The 15,261-nt window shown below is 45.7% G+C and overlaps 1 protein-coding gene across 1 annotated transcript in view; it reads right to left on the bottom strand.

The window, feature by feature from the left end:
• Positions 1–3,302: 3,302 nt before the first annotated feature.
• The window catches only part of LOC309553462 (leucine-rich repeat and calponin homology domain-containing protein 4-like), a 134,519-nt gene continuing 122,560 nt past the window's right edge, over positions 3,303–15,261 (bottom strand). Inside the window, exons 13-19 of the mRNA XM_082254670.1 lie at positions 10,167–10,203; positions 7,931–7,982; positions 7,656–7,730; positions 7,093–7,190; positions 5,285–5,422; positions 5,127–5,204; positions 3,303–3,576 (exon numbers count right to left, since the gene is read on the bottom strand). Of these exons, the coding sequence (XP_082110796.1) occupies positions 3,322–3,576; positions 5,127–5,204; positions 5,285–5,422; positions 7,093–7,190; positions 7,656–7,730; positions 7,931–7,982; positions 10,167–10,203 (733 nt within the window). The 3' untranslated portion in view covers positions 3,303–3,321. The remainder of the gene's footprint in view (positions 3,577–5,126; positions 5,205–5,284; positions 5,423–7,092; positions 7,191–7,655; positions 7,731–7,930; positions 7,983–10,166; positions 10,204–15,261) is intronic.

The following is a 15,261-nucleotide window of genomic DNA, read 5'->3' as shown; positions in this document are numbered from 1 at the left end:
CTACGTAACAGAGAATACAGCAAATGGAGCGAAACATCTATGGAATGTCTTCCCAAAAGGCACGGTCAGTACCCCAAAGGGGGGGGGGGAATCTCACACCTGGTACCTGGACTCCTCAAAAGATACAAGATAAGGAGGATACTGCTGTACATACAGTTTTATGCATTTTAACTGATATTTGATGCTGAAGGTCATCCTATAGCTGAAAATTGGAGGAGACCTAAATAAAACATTGTATAAAATAATTCACAAGTAACCCTTGACCTTGGCGCATCACCTCTGTAATGCATTCACAATATTGCCAAGGTCAACTCCACCCAAATACACCAATCTGAGTTCCTCCCAACATTCCATAAGGAAGGCGTCCCTTTCTACCAGTTGGCTCCTCCAATATCAGTTTATTTTATAATTTGATGAATCCTTCAGGGCCAGCTGAAACCATCCTTTAGCCCAGGCTAGATAACCTTGGCACTCCAGCTGTGGTAAAGCGATAAATCCAACCATGCCTTTGAGTCACGCATGTATCGGTCAATAGCCTTGCATTTCATGGTACGTATAATTCCACAACAGAGGCATACTGAGGTTGCCTACCTGCTTTAGCCTTCACGTGGCTGCAGAAGTTGGGTGGACATGGGAATTTTGGGTATGGATTGCATAGTTCGAAATACCAACACATGCTTTAACTTTCTAGCAACCCCATAAACCTTAATACGCTGTCACTTGGCACATTCTAGGCATTCAGTGGCCCCATTTCCCCAAGAATATAGAATTACCCAGCCACGTATGCTTGTCATCCTCCTGCACTGCAAGTCCTATTTAATATAGAAAGGCTTCCCGGTATGCAACAGTGCTCAGGCAAGAGTGTCCAATCACCAGGCCAGAACATTGTCATGTGACCAGATACCTTGACGTAAACCTCAATCCAAGCTCTGAGACCAGTCGACACTGGAGCTTAGGCAGGGAGGCTGCGTAAGTATACTGTACATGCATAGTGCTGTGGGCTATGAGCAATGTGACTGTATCTATCCGAGCAAAGTGACAGTATCTCTGGGTGGCCTCTGAAGCCCAACTCTGGCCATAACATCCTCCCCAGATTTAAAAGTAGTAAAACATTCTTTTTTTCCTCAATAGCAGCTTCCCATAATGCAGGCTTTCTACTACGTCTGCATATATATAAAAATATAAATTTTATTAGAACATTCTATAAAAACCAAACACTAAAATATTAAGTACAGGGTTCAGTTATTGTTTAGATCCAATACATTCCACATGTAGATTTGACGTGTTTCGATGGATAGATCATCTTCAGGAGCACAAGTGAACGATCAGCATGTCAGAACATGACTACTCGCTGGAACTTTGGATGTGAACGATAGCCTAGAAATGGGTCCCTACCTATTTTATTTCTGGCTGCCCATCCCCCAGACATTTGGTTGGACTATAGGACCTGGACAAGCCCAAAGCCCTTTTTGCTCTGCTCGAAACCTGGATGATGTGATTTATCTTTTCAGTTGATGTGTCCATTTAATTGGATTATTGATGACCACTGAGGGCTTCCTGTACGTTTTGTATAGAACTAACTGTATGAGAGCCTCCTAGCCCCCCCCATGGGAAAGACACACATTTTAGAATTCCAGTAAATAAATGGTTTTATCATAATAAGAATTATGGGTTCGGACGTGCAGATCCATACTCCTGAAGATGATCTATCAAAACACGTTAGGTCTTCACGTGGCATGTATTGGATCTAATCAATAACTGAACCCTGTACTCAATATTTTAGTGTTTGGTTTTTATTGAAGGTTTTAATAAAATTTATGTTTTTTTTTTTGCATATGCAGGGTTTTCTTCATATCTATATATTCCTCAAAAAATGCCTGCCTTCCACTATTGTTGTCTGTATCTGCTTAACTTAAGGTCGAGGACATATAGCACAAGGTATATTGGATAATTTTTTCTTTCTACTACGTCGGGCCTCTCCTCCTTTCCATTCACAAAACACACACAGTCCCCAGGCTTCCTTTTGTGAATGGCCAGCAGGAATTGGAGAAACAAGTGCAGTCCTGGGGTCTATAGCAGTGGTCCTCAACTCCAGTCCCCGGGGCCCACTAACAGGCCAGATTTTAAGTATTACCTTGGGAAGATGCAGACTAGAATACTGTAATCACTGAGCAGCAAATGATATCACCTGTGATGTAATTAAGTTATCTTGCAAACCTGGCCTGTTAGTGGGCCCCGAGGACTGGAGTTGGGGACCACTGGTCTATAGCAGTGGTCCTCAACCCTGGCCTACAGGGCCCACTAACAGGCCAGGTTTGCAAGATAACTGAAATACATCCCAGGTGATCTCATTTGCTGCTCAGTGATTGCAGTATTCTAGTCTGCATCTCCCCAAGGTAATACTTAAAATCTGGGCTGTTAGTGGGCCCTGAGGACCGAAGTTGAGGACCACTGGTCTATAGGACCTGCAGCACTTACACCCCAGAGGCTTGGAAGCACAGCAGGAATCCTGGTATGTAAACCAGCTGATCTGTAGGACATAGAAGAAAGCCCGCATGATGAGGGGTTGCTTTTGAAAACAAAAAGGACACTTTACTGCTTCAAACCTGATGAAGGTAATTGCACCTGGTATTGAACATCAAAGCATTCACCAATCTTCATCAAAGTCTTCTACTAAAGCATAGTCTTACGTTACCAGGGGTAGCCAATTTAATTGCGACAACCCTGTATTTTGCAGTCTGAAATCAAGTTCATTGTACCTGGAGTGTTAAGGATCCATTCGGACAGGAAAAAAAAAAAAATATATATATATATCATTGCATTCCAAAGAATTTAATACATCAGTGTCCCTGAGCCCTTGATCATCCAGGATTTTCTAAAGGAGTAGGTGTGCTTCCTTCTCATTGGCTGGCTGACTCAAGCCAGGCCTCTCAAAGGCAGCTATTGGTGATCCCCCTGACAGCATGTAGACTGAAAAGGCACAGAAGGCATCCATATGCCAAAGTCAAACCTGATGAAGTGCCAATGAAACTGGCACCAAGATGGCAGCTAACAGCAGATATGGCCAACACTCACACATTGGCATACCACAGTTGGTACTTCTGGAAAAGGCCACTTTGGGAGGCTGTAGTGTCCAGTCAGGCTTTAGTGTTTAGAGTGAAACCTGAAATTCATTGAAACCCAAACCTAGTGAACAGCTCTTGGGAGATATCCAACTTTGCTACGGAGATGAATTCCCAATATTTCTTAGAGAACAGACACACAGTGTCACGTCTTTTTTTAACGCCAAAAGGGAAGCCATATTTTTATATGGACTGGTTCCTACAGGACAGACAGTTTGCTGTAGGCCACCCAGAGGGCCAGCATTAGCAGAGCGTAGAAGAGCAGGAAGCCATGGTGTTGATAAAGCAGCTGCAGGACAGTAGAACACATCGCTGTCTCCTCGGAGAGGGTGGAGCTTGGGTTGCTCGTGGGAGTGTCACTGGAGGCGAGGAGCAGCAGTAAAGAGGAGACCAACCTTTGTACGACGTCCAGGCTCCTGCCTCCCAGGATGTCAGAGGCTGAGCAGAGATCTCGCTGCACAGAGACAGGAGGGTTGAAGAGAAATAGGCAGGGAAGGATTTGCAGGGGGAAAGGAGCAGATCATGCAATGCAGGAGGAGGAATGGTCAAACAGGAATCCCAGGTGAAGGAGGTGGACAGCCAAAAGGTGAAAAAGGTGATTCAGTAGGGGGAGGTGATGAAGGGGGCAAACATGCAAAAGGAAAAGACAGAAAAGAGGACAAGAAAAAAAAAAAAAAAAAAAGACAGAAAAGAGGACAAGAAAAAAGACAGAAAAGAGGACAAGAGAAAAGACGACAAGAAAAAAAAGACAGAAAAGACAAGAAAAAAAGACAGAAAAGGACGACAAGAAAAAAAGACAGAAAAGGACGACAAGAAAAAAAAGACAGAAAAGGACGACAAGAAAAAAAGACAGAAAAGGACGACAAGAAAAAAAGACAGAAAAGGCGACAAAGGACGACAAGAAAAAAAGACAGAAAAGGCGACAAAAAAAAAAAAAGACCGACAAGGAAAAAAAAGACAGAAAAGGACGACAAGGAAAAAAGACCGAAAAGACAAGAAAAAAAAAGACAGAAAAGACGACAAGAAAAAAAGACAGAGAAAAGACGACAAGAAAAAAAGACCGACAAGGAAAAAAAGACAGAAAAGGACGACAAGAAAAAAAGACAGAAAAGGACGACAAGAAAAAAAGACAGAAAAGGACGACAAGAAGAAAAGACAGACAAGGACGACAAGAAAAAAAAGACAGACAGAAGAGACGACAAGAAAAAAGACGACAAGAAAAAAGACAGAAAAGACAAAAAAGACAGAAAAAGAAGAGGCGGGGGGGGGGGGTGGTTTGCCAAAAGTAAGAGAGAGAACATTGACAGAAAAAGCATTGGGCACCACCAATGAGGAAAAGCCATCAGCAAAAGGGGTCACCAATTAGAGCCACCACAAGCAATGGGGGGTTAGGGTTGAGGTGGGGCATTCACCAGGAAAGGGCGGCATAGACGTCACATGCAGATTACATAGTGCATGTCACCGGACAGAGAGGTGAAGATGTCACGGGTAAAATATGCCAGAAATGAGGAGGAAGAAAAAAATAAATAAAAAACACAGATATGTTAATACAAACGAGGCATAAGCAGCACACACATAAGAAATCACAGAAAACACACTACAAACATAACTTTGTGAACACCTGACCAACACACCTACCTACAGTATGTGGCCTATAACCCATCAAATGATTGAGTTTGTGTGTTTTCCACCAACTTAATGTTCTTACCCAGTCCTGTGCACCAGTATACATCAAGACCTAAAGCTTTAGTGGAAGGCTAAAGACCGTATAAATATAGGTGGGAAAACATGGGTGGAATTTCAGAAACAATTAAAAGCAACTTATTAGCCATCGGGTACTTTTAAGGAGCCAGAGAATATACAGTATGTTATAAAGCGGCTCAGTAAAGTGTTGGTGGCAGCCATAATTTGTTTTTGCAGCATTATCTTCCTGTCCTGGCCTGATTCCAGGAACCTGTCCAGCCCCTAATATTACAGCACAATTATAAATGATGGTGGGTTTACCTCGGGGACGCCAAGCCTCTGGCACGCCTCCAGGAAGCTGTCCACATTCTTGCGACATTTCACAGGGTTAAGTTTAGGCTGAAAGAGAATAAGCGGGTGTAAATGTAAGGTGGAAAGAGCTCCTCTGTGGTCAGCCAGTCAATGCAGTGTCATCGTACCACAGCAGGTGAAGGCACGTGGATAAACACGATGGAACGCGGCCGCAGGTGGTTCAGCAGCTGGCACAGGATGACGCCATTGGCAAGAGACTCACAGAGCGAATCCTGTAGGGTGACGTTCAGGTGGGACTCAATATCCTGCAGGGGACAAAACAATAAAAAAATTACTGAGAGAAGTGGCAACACAGAAGACCACCAACACTGCAAGGTGGCTGAAACAAAAACTACAGCTAGTATTATTTCTTCAAAATCATCTGGATTTGTTCTATAATGTTGAAGATGCTTTATTCAAGTAGCCACTTGCCGACTGCTCACTGAGCTGGTACTGCGGCTTTGAGGCTCGTTATTGTCTGGCGACGTAGACCTACGTCACCAGACTCTCCTCCCCACGGCGGCGCGAGCGCGCCGCCTGAGACTCGCTCCCACTGTATTCAGTCACAGCGGGAGTCGGGCCAGGGGAGGAGCGGCGGTGATCACCTCCATTCTTCCCCGATCGTCGGGGATCGAGTGAGGAAATCCGCCCGCTTGTGTAAACAAAGCGGGCGGATCTCCTATGTGACAGGCAGGGACAGATTACAGGATTCAGCATAGCTAAACCTGCGATCTGTGTCTGTCACACAACCCCCCCCCCACACGTCAGTAAGCATGAGGCATACATTTAACCCCTTGATCACAGTGTTAACCCCTTCTCTGCCAGTGTCATTATTACAGTAACAGTGCATATGTATAGCACTGATTACTGTAGTAATGTCACTGGTACCCCCAAAAGTGTCAAAAATGTCAGTTAGGGGTCCGATCTGTCCACCGCAATGTCGCAGTCCCGCAAAAAAAAGTCGCAGATCGCCGCCATTACTAGTATATAAAAAAAAAAAAAAATAAAAATGACAAATCTTTCCCGTAGTTCGTAAACGCGATAACTTTTGCACAAACCAATCAAAATACGCTTGTGATTTTTTTTACCAAAAATATGTAGCAGAAAACAAATTGGCCTAAAATGTTTAAAAAAAATTGTAAGGGGGTAATTCATTGCCAATGACCACAAGGAAAACTCTTCCTCAACCAGGGATCCATGGAGCCATTGGGTTCCTACAGAGGTTGCCAGGGGTTCCTTGAGCAATTTCTGCCTCTCGAGTAATTTCCAACTGACACCATTGATCTTTTTGGCTATCTGTAAGGGGGTTGTTCCCTTGGGTTTTCTCCAGAGGTTGCCAGGGGGTCCTTGAACAATGAGCAATCTCTATTTTTTAGATAACTTCCCAATCACACCCCTGATCTTATTCACGATCTATAAGGGGGTAATTCTTCCCAATGACCACAAGTGTAAGGAGCATTCTTCCTCAACCAGGGTTCCTCCAGATGTTACTAGGGGTTCTTTGAAAGGGGGGGGGGGGGATTAATCAATTAGTGACTGAAACCGACAGAATCTGCGGCAGATGACTCAAACAAATTTTTGAAAATCAGATATAGAATCTGTAGGAGAGGGTATAAAGTCTTTGGGACTGTGGTAAAAAACAAATCAGCTAGGGGGGGGGGGGGGGGGGATCGAGCCACACTCAATGGAGCTAAAGAGTACTTGGAGGATGGAAGAGACTCCAAAAGCAGAAGATAATATAATTTTAGACTGCAGACATCTGCATCATTGTAGGTGCACTGCAAGCAGCCTCTGAGCCGTTAGTAGAGTGTGAGCTCAGGGGAACCTGGTACAGCTAGACTGCCCTCCAAACCCAGGTGGAAAAACAACATAGCACAGGGTAAAAATCTGCCGGGTGGGTGGCAGACAGAAATGTGGGCAGTGGAGTCCAATGTACCTTGCGTAGTTGTGCGTGTACTGCCTTCTCGTCAGATGGAGCTCGGGAAGTGCGCATCCGCACAGGACTGGATCCCTCTCCTAAGCTTAGGTCCGAACCTGAAAGAGGCAGATTGGAGTGTTAAAAAAAAATTATATGGAGGGGAGGGGGGCAAAGACAATTGGGGGAAAGGAAAGAAAAAGAAAAAAAAAAAAAAAAAAAAAGAAAAAAAAAAAAAAGTAAAAAGAAAAAAAGAAAGAGAAAGAAAAGAAAAAAAGAAAAGAAAAAAAAAAGAAAGAGAAAGAAAAAGAAAACAAGTAAAAAGAAAAGAAAAAAAGAAAGAGAAAGAAAAGAAAAAAAGAAAAGAAAAGAAAAAAAAAAGAGAAAGAAAAGGAAAGGAAAAAGAAAGAGGAATAAAAGAAAAGAAAAAATAGGGGGGAAGGAAGGAATATCTATCTATATAATGCAGTACAGATGGACAGAGTCCTCTAGGACTGTGTCCCTTTCGTTGGTCATTGGATGAGGATCAGTAGCAATGATTTGTGTCTGGGAAAGGGTGACAGTGTTACGGAAAGATCACTCACCGGAATGACTAAGCGCGGCTCCGCGGGAAGATGACCGGAAGAGGAAACTTTTGGGCTTCTGGGTCACAGAGGAGTCTGGAACAGACAAACATACCGGTCAGTGACACAAAAGCTCAGATACACGGCAGTGAAGGGTAAACAGCGAGAAGCTCAATCAATCCATAGATAGTAAGGAGTGTGCTGGGAACACAATTCATTTCATATACATAATAAATCCCCCGTACTCCCTCCTATTAGCCAGCAATGGGGAAGTCTTCAATGTTCCTGAGACGTACCTGAGGGCTGCGAGGTAGGAGAGATGGGGGTAAAAACGTTGTTTTGACTTCCCTGCATGGAACACAAACAGAAAATGATCAGAAAAGCACATTGTGATAGTTTGGTCACAGATTATTATACGGTGACTGATTAGCAGTGCAGTCATACACAGCCAGGCTTGTTTTCTTAGACAATTAAGTGCAGGAACACAACCCCCCCATGTGTAAAGTGGGAGGGTTTTAAAAGGCATTGTTAAATAACAGGAGTGTGTTACACACAGGCCTCAGGCGTGCGCTCCACATACGGGGGGCGCAGACCTCAGGCGCGCGCTACACACACACATGCACTATAGACACAGGGGGCAGAAGTGTGCTAGAGATTATATATATATATATATATATATATATATATATATATATATACACACACACACACGACTCAGGAGTGCGCTATATGTACACAGGGTGCATGGTTCAGGAGTGTTCTATCTATATATATATATATATATATATATATATATATATATATATATATACATATATACACACATATACACACATACACATATACACACACACACACACACACACGGTGCAGGGCTCAGGGGTGATACATACAGGGTGCAGGGCTCAGGCATGATATATACAGGGCTCAGGAGTGATATATACAGGGCTCAGGAGTGATATATACAGGGTGCAGGGCTCAGGCGTGATATATACAGGGCTCAGGCGTGATATATACAGGGTGCAGGGCTCAGGAGTGATATATACAGGGCTCAGGCGTGATATATACAGGGCTCAGGCGTGATATATACAGGGCTCAGGAGTGATATATACAGGGCTCAGGCGTGATATATACAGGGCTCAGGCGTGATATATACAGGGCTCAGGCGTGATATATACAGGGCTCAGGCGTGATATATACAGGGTGCAGGGCTCAGGAGTGATATATACAGGGCTCAGGCGTGATATATACAGGGTGCAGGGCTCAGGCGTGATATATACAGGGTGCAGGGCTCAGGCGTGATATATACAGGGCTCAGGAGTGATATATACAGGGTGCAGGGCTCAGGCGTGATATATACAGGGCTCAGGAGTGATATATACAGGGCTCAGGAGTGATATATACAGGGCTCAGGAGTGATATATACACAGGGCTCAGGAGTGATATATACAGGGCTCAGGAGTGATATATACAGGGCTCAGGCGTGATATATACAGGGCTCAGGCGTGATATATACAGGGCTCAGGCATGATATATACAGGGTGCAGGGCTCAGGAGTGATATATACAGGGCTCAGGCGTGATATATACAGGGCTCAGGCGTGATATATACAGGGCTCAGGAGTGATATATACAGGGCTCAGGCGTGATATATACAGGGCTCAGGCGTGATATATACAGGGCTCAGGCGTGATATATACAGGGCTCAGGCGTGATATATACAGGGCTCAGGCGTGATATATACAGGGTGCAGGGCTCAGGAGTGATATATACAGGGCTCAGGCGTGATATATACAGGGTGCAGGGCTCAGGCGTGATATATACAGGGTGCAGGGCTCAGGCGTGATATATACAGGGCTCAGGAGTGATATATACAGGGTGCAGGGCTCAGGCGTGATATATACAGGGCTCAGGAGTGATATATACAGGGCTCAGGAGTGATATATACAGGGCTCAGGAGTGATATATACAGGGCTCAGGAGTGATATATACACAGGGCTCAGGAGTGATATATACAGGGCTCAGGAGTGATATATACAGGGCTCAGGAGTGATATATACAGGGCTCAGGCGTGATATATACAGGGCTCAGGCGTGATATATACAGGGCTCAGGCGTGATATATACAGGGCTCAGGCGTGATATATACAGGGTGCAGGGCTCAGGCGTGATATATACAGGGTGCAGGGCTCAGGCGTGATATATACAGGGTGCAGGCGTGATATATACAAGGTGCAGGGCTCAGGAAAATGCTGAAATCCAAAACTCATTTGAAATAAAACAAAAGCCTATTGGGCCTAATTCTGCAGACAATCAAGTATGGTGCACACAAGGGTAGGCGCAATCATTTTGCTTTCCAAAAGAGTGCAATTGCAAATTTCAGGAATTCACCACCCCGTAGAGAAGGCCTACGTGTCCCAACAGGTAACTGACTGCCAATGGTGATGATGCAATGAGGCACGGATGGGCGAGGTTTCTATTTTTCCGGCCGCTCGATACACACTGCAGTGAAAAGTGTAGAATTAGTAGATTACCTGACTCCGTAGTCTGGCGCAGTTCTCAGAAGAGCCACTAGAGGGTGAAGAGAAGCAGGAAGGATATTAAAAGTGTGCTTTTAAAGAAATAACGATAACTTTATTCTCCAAAAATAATCCATACACATCAACTGCTTAAATCAATGGCTCTATTATTTATATTTCAGGAAATGGTTTCTAACTGTGATTTGAACCTCACTTCCTGTTTGGAATGAGCGGTCTATGCTGGTTGCGGACATAAGCACTGCTCTATGCAAACTACATATCCCATAATCCATCTCAGGAGCGAGCAAGAGAGAGTGCCTAGGTGCTCAACCTGTGGCCCTTGCTAACTGTGTGGAACTTCAGAGGCCCTGCTGACAGTAGAGGCTTATATTCTTTATACTGGCGGTTGGTAGTTCATGGTTTGGTTTATATCTTTCATCCCGTCCCTCCTTTTATTTGTCCCCTGGGTATAAAGGATCTTGCTGGTCCACCACCAGACCGGCTCCTACACATTCTACAGGATCCTTCCCAATAGGGTCATCAGGGTCCCTCTGTATCTGAATACTGCGGAGGGAAACAAATCTTGTAGAGGTATGGATCCAGTCATAGGCGTGCGCACGGGGTGTGCCGGGTGTGCCCAGGCACACCCTAATCACCCTCCCCTGTCCAGGGGCGGCAAGGTGTCCGCACACAGACACTGGTGTCCATCAGCGGTCCTTGCAGGTCCGTCGCACCACCACTGACTTTTTTCAGTCGAGTCTCACTGTCTCTGAGACTCCCTGAAATGTCAGTTACGGACATCCTTACACTGAAAAAAAATCCATTGGTTATAGCTGCTCCGCCTCTCTGCTGCCTCCTCAACCAATAGGAGCACAGTATACACGCCCCTTTCCCCAGCGCGCCTTGTTTGACATGAGAGCAGGAGATGCCGACCTGGAGAAGAGAGGAGAGGAGAGGAGAGTACACAGCCTGCAGTGTGGGAGGGGCTGCAGCCTTTATAGAAGAAGGTGAGCTGGGGAAGATAAAACTAAATGTATTCTTGTCAGTGCTTCCCCTGCTGGGGAGGGGGGGGAGGAGGCTGTGTTTTCTCTTCCTATCTCTGAGTCTGTTGTTTTTTCTGTGCACTGCTTCTGGAGGGAGGATATGCTCTAACCTTCTCCCCCAATCTCTGCTACACCTCCCTAATCACTACCTGCCCACCTCCTCCTCTTCTGCATTACTACATTCAATGTCCGTGAGCTGCTGGAGCACTACAAGTACCAGCATGCCATGAAATTGGGGCAGCAGCAGTGTGTTCAACCAGGCAGGCTGATATTTAGATGGAAAGTGCTGGTGTGTGTATATACTGTGTGTGTATGTATATGTTATACCTGAAGGGTTTCACATGTACTGTCACTTTAAGGCTGGCTCCACCCAGGAGTGATGACAAGGGTCAAGGGGCAGAGTGGCCATCTTTAGACACATGTAGAGATGTATTGATATGCAGAGCTGTCCTGTAATGCTGTACAGTGAGTCCTGAATAAACAACCGTTGTTCCAGACCAGAGTCCTGTGTCTCTCACAACACGGAGAATATAACAGTGGCGACGAGGATGGGATTTACAAGGTTACTATCCGTGTGAGAAAGGAAAGGAAGAAAAAAAAACTCTGGATTGTCAGGAATACAAAACCCACAGAGCCCAGCAGGAAAATGTCATTGATCGGGACATTAAGTGAATTTGATGGCGAACAGACAACGTGGATTTCTTGGATTGAAAGATTAGAACAGTATTTCTGTGCAAATGCCATCCCAGACGACAGGCAAGTAGCAGTGTTTCTGACACTGGTTGGTGCTAGGACATATGACACTCTTAGGGATCTCCTTTTCCCTGAAAAACCAGCAACTAAGACTTTGGCAGAGCTCCTGACACTGTTAGGGAATCACTTCCAGCCTAAACCACTAGAGATTGCAGAAAGATTCCGGTTCTATCAGCGGCAGCAGCAGCCAGGTGAAGATATTAAGGCTTATGTGCTTGCCCTTCGCAGACTGGCCTCAACCTGTTCTTTTGGGGAGTACTTACCAACTGCACTGAGGGATAAGTTTGTCATGGGACTGAATAGTGAGTCTAGCCAAAAGAGACTGTTAACAGAGAAAGACCTTACCCTTACAAAGGCAATTGAGATAGCTTCAGTGATGGAAATGGCTGTGAAAGATACAGAAGCTTTGAACCCCCAGAGCAGAAGGGAAGAGGTTAAAGAGGAAGTTTTCAGAACAGCAGTCAAGCAAACTGCAGCTAACGGTAAATATAGAACCTCACCAACCAGGACGTCAGCTTGCTACCGTTGTGGGAATACAGACCATGATCACAAAGTCTGCCGGTTTAAGGATCAGCTCTGTCATAATTGTGGTAAGGCAGGCCATCTGAAACGAGTCTGCCGTAGTAAGAAGGTGCGAAATAAACAACCTCTGAACCCCAGGACAAAGGCATATATGGTGGGAAGATATACATCGTCATCTGAATCAGAGGATGAGGAAGTGCTCCACAGATTGGACATACATCATATGCATTCAGCACCCTCAGCAATGACTGTAGAGGTAACCGTGGAAGGAAAGAAACTCAAGATGGATGTAGACACAGGAGCAGCAGTTTCAGTTATCACCCAGAAACAATGGAGAAAACTTCTGATCCGAACAACTGTCCGTCCAACACCAATCAAACTGCAGACATACTCAAAGCAGATACTCCACCCACTGGGGTACGTGAAAGTACAGGTATCCTACAAGGGTCAGACAAAGAGAATGCCATTATATATCCTAGAACATGGGGGACCCCCTCTTTTTGGGAGAGACTGGATTGCTCACTTTGGCATGCCAGACATCGCCATTAACCCCTGCAACACCGTGACCATCCCATCAGGGGATGAAGAGGGATGGGTGAAGTCCCTGAAACAGCGATTCCCGCAAGTCTTTGATAACCATTTGGGAAAAATAAAGCATGACTGTGTGAGACTCAGGCTGAAACCCAACGCCCAGCCTAGGTTCTTCAAAGCTCGGACGGTACCTTTCGCACTCCGAGCAGGTGTGGAAGCTGAACTAAGCCGGCTGGAGGAACAAGGTGTCATCTCAAAGGTAGAGCACAGCGAGTGGGCATCACCAGTTGTACCAGTAAAGAAAGCGAATGGGGACTTACGCATTTGTGGCGATTTCCGCATGGCACTAAATTCTCAACTGGAGATAGACCAGTATCCCCTACCCAGAGTAGATGACATTTTTGCCTCTCTTGCAGGAGGTCAAAAGTTCACCAAGCTTGATCTCAGGCAAGCTTATTTACAGTTTGAGGTCCACCCTTCGTCCCGCAAGTTTCTAACCATCAACACTCACAAGGGACTGTATGAATACAATCGGATGGTGTTTGGGGTAGCCTCCGCCCCAGCCATTTGGCAACGCAAAATGGATGAGATTTTGGCGGACATTCCTTTCACACAGTGCCTGTTAGATGACATGCTCATCACGGGCCTGACGGACCAGGAACACAAGCGTAACGTGGAGCTTGTGTTGGCCAGACTCCAAGAGCAGGGTCTAAAAGTGAACTTAGCGAAATGCCAATTCATGGTACCTAAATTGGAGTTTTGTGGCCACCTTGTGGATGCAGAGGGTATACACACCACGGAAGCCAAAGTTGATGCTTTAGTAAAAGCTCCAGCCCCGACCAACGTCCAGCAGCTGCGATCATACCTGGGCTTGCTGAACTATTACCACAAATTCCTGCCGGATCTAGCACACACTTTGTTTCCATTAAACAAGCTTTTGGAGAAACACTCCAGATGGAACTGGTCGGCTGCATGCCAACGTGCTTTTGAAGTTTCTAAGCGAAAGCTGTTGGCGTCACGCATGCTCGTGCACTATGACCTCCAAAGGCCTCTCACCTTGGCTTGTGATGCCTCACCCTATGGTCTAGGGGCTGTACTATCTCACGTTTTACCAGATGGGTCAGAGAAACCTGTGGCATTCGCCTCCAGGTCCTTGACAAAAGCAGAAAGCAATTACTCTCACATTGACAAAGAGGCTCTGGCGCTCATATGGGCAATTAAGAAGTTTCATCTTTACCTGTATGGTAGGGAATTCACCATACTGACTGATCATAAACCACTCCTTCAGATCTTTAGCCCTGACAAAGGCATCTTCCAGACGACTGCAGCCCGTCTTCAACGCTATGCCCTATTCTTGGGAGCATATAGCTACAAAATCCAGTATCGCAGCCATGATGCCAACGCTAATGCAGACGCCATGTCCCGTCTGACAAGGACATTAACAGACTCTTCTCCACCTGTCAAGAGTTGTCGTTACACTAGCCTGTCCTTTCTGTCTTCCGGGGAAGTAGCAGCCCATACAGCCAAGGATACCTTCCTTAAGACAATACTCTCCTGGGTACGGTACGGTTGGCCTGCAACTGTCACACAGGATTACGAGCCTTACTTCCGTAGGCGTCTGGAATTAACTGTGTCTGGCAACTGTGTTTTATGGGGAGACCGAGTGATCGTTCCACAGACCCTCCGGAGACACATTCTGGAATTGCTACATACTGGTCATCCCGGGGGCACACGTATGAAACAAAAGGCCCGAGGCTATGTGTGGTGGCCAAACCTCGACTCCGATATCACGACATATGTGAATGCGTGTGCTGGATGTGCACAAACTGCGAGAGACCCTCCTCGAGGGTGCGTCCAGCCCTGGACTTGGCCCACGGTTCCCTGGTTTCGCCTACACTTGGACTTTGCAGGCCCGATCAGAGGACACACCTTTTTGATCATTATTGATGCCCATTCAAAGTGGCCTGAGGTCGTTCCTGTTACTCAGCCAACGACTAAGGCGACGATTTCCATACTGTTACATCTCGCTGCTACGTTTGGATACCCCAGAGAAATTGTCACAGACAACGGTGCACAATTCACAAGCCAGGAGTTTCAGGGTTTCCTGACTGCCCACAACATCAAACACAAGTTGACCGCACCTTACCACCCGGCTACAAATGGTCAAGCAGAAAGGTTTGTACAAACCTTCAAACGCTATTTCAAAGCTACTGTGGCTACAAGTAAACAACAGTCCCTGTCACCCCAGCAGCTGGACTCCT

This window comes from Pelophylax lessonae (assembly GCF_965119305.1).
Source record: "Pelophylax lessonae genome assembly, chromosome: 4".
Lineage (NCBI taxonomy): Eukaryota > Metazoa > Chordata > Amphibia > Anura > Ranidae > Pelophylax > Pelophylax lessonae.
The sequence above is the reverse complement of the archived record's forward strand: the minus strand, read 5'-3'. Positions and strand labels throughout refer to the sequence as shown.